Genomic DNA, 1,780 nt, shown 5'->3' with positions numbered 1-1,780 from the left:
ATGTATGTGAGTGGAGCTAGGCGGAGCGAGACATGCATCTGGCTGTTGTCAGGTTAGCGGATTGTTGGATGACTTACACCGATCTGGACTCGGCAATAATCAGACTGCTGACCTCTGTTTGAAACAGTTTAGTCAGAGAAAATCTGACCCATATTTCAGGTTTATAAACTACTGGAAGGTCTCCATTAAGCTTTGGAATTGAAGTTATTATAGCTTCTGTAATTAATTCACTGTACTTTAATCAAAGCCCATAAAAAAATCCAACATTTCTATTTAAAAACCTTCTTTTTTTTAAGTTATTGAATAGACAAACATATGATAAAAGTAGGGCTGCAACCAGTCATTATTTGCAAAATGATCAATCTCCCAATACTTATTTTCGATGAATAATCAGATAGCAAAAGGTTCCTTTAAGCAAGGAGTATTTTTGGAAAATTAAACCAGGTGAAACTAGAAACTTTCCACTTGAGTTCTGGACAGAGGAGATTGACAGAGGAAAATGATTTTTATCATAAATGAAAAATGCTTCCTTTTCTTTTTTTTTTAAAGTTTTGATGTAATTGCTGCTCTAAGTGGGTAGCTCGTTCAGCTGAAGCCATATTTTACAGTCTCTATATTCCGTTTAACGATTAATCGGTTAGTAAATTAGTTGACAATTAATTCAATATGAGCAAGAAAGTTCTGGGTTTGATTCCCACCCCGGGTCTTTCTGCAGAGTTTGAATGTTCTCCCTGAGCATGTGTGGGTTCTCTCTGGGTACTCTGGCTTCCTCCTATCTAATTATCTCAGCCCAATGGCAAATCATCTTATTTACCTACTCAAATTAAGGTTAAATATACTTTGAGAATTTTTTTATTTCTAGTTTTTTGCATTTTGTAAAACAGAGGAAATGTTCCTCTCTGATTTTTAACTAATGTGTGATTTAACTCTACCTTGGTGTGTGTTTGTCACAGTGGGACTCATGGCTACATGGCTCCAGAGGTCCTCCAGAAGGGAACGGCGTACGACAGCAGCGCAGACTGGTTCTCTTTGGGCTGCATGCTCTTCAAACTCCTCAGAGGGTAAAAAGCTGCAGCTTTCCTCGCCGCTCTCATCCCCTTACCTTCTCCTTATCGCCCTCCTCTGCCACGCTCTCCACTCCCTCCACATCCTGACTTCCTGAACGCTTTGAAAGCTCTTCTGGCACTTAGCGCGAGCCTCTTTGAGTCCGCTCACATCCCTTCTCTCAGAGTTCCTCTCGCCCGCCTTCTGTTTGCTGTGTTTTTGATCTTGTTTCTGTATGAGAGCCAGTGCGCGCGTGTGTTTGATCTAGAGTGTGTAAATGCCAGAGGTCTGGTCCCAGCAGGCCCAAATCCAGGGAAAGGTGTGTGAGGTGACTTTCCATTGATGTTTGAATCTAAAGAGGAAGAGTTGGTGTGAGACGGAGAGAGAGAGACAGCTGGATGTTTCCAGCACGAGGAACCACTGAAATACTTCTTAATCAGCGCTCCTGCTGAAGCTCAGTCAGTCATCACCTGGAAATCTGACTTTTTCAGAACTGAGCAGTAAATTGTCCTCCTGTGAAAATTAACATATTTTTATGGAATTCAAAATGGGTGTGGCCCAATGACTCTACAGCGCCCTCTAAAGTGAGATGGGGGGAAAACGTAAGTTGCAGAAATTTGAGATTTGGCAGGAATGTAGATCAGAGTTTGGTCAAAAGGCCACACGTAGTGAATACTGAAAGCTGCATGATGGTGAAGGTTCTAAGTCATCCAGGTCATAGTCATTCCAAAAAAGT

At 41.5% G+C, this 1,780-nt stretch overlaps 1 protein-coding gene across 1 annotated transcript in view; it reads left to right on the top strand.

Moving 5' to 3' along the window:
* LOC107101402 (beta-adrenergic receptor kinase 2) overlaps window positions 1-1,780 on the top strand; it is a 107,352-nt gene that overhangs the window by 85,369 nt on the left and 20,203 nt on the right. Inside the window, exon 13 of the mRNA XM_015400296.1 lies at window positions 954-1,061. Coding sequence (XP_015255782.1) covers window positions 954-1,061 — 108 coding nt within the window. The remainder of the gene's footprint in view (window positions 1-953; window positions 1,062-1,780) is intronic.

Source organism: Cyprinodon variegatus, unplaced genomic scaffold (genome assembly GCF_000732505.1).
Source record: "Cyprinodon variegatus isolate N-32 unplaced genomic scaffold, C_variegatus-1.0 Scaffold1091, whole genome shotgun sequence".
NCBI lineage: Eukaryota > Metazoa > Chordata > Actinopteri > Cyprinodontiformes > Cyprinodontidae > Cyprinodon > Cyprinodon variegatus.
Note: the sequence above shows the minus strand (reverse complement) of the source record. Positions and strands in the feature narration are given on the sequence as shown.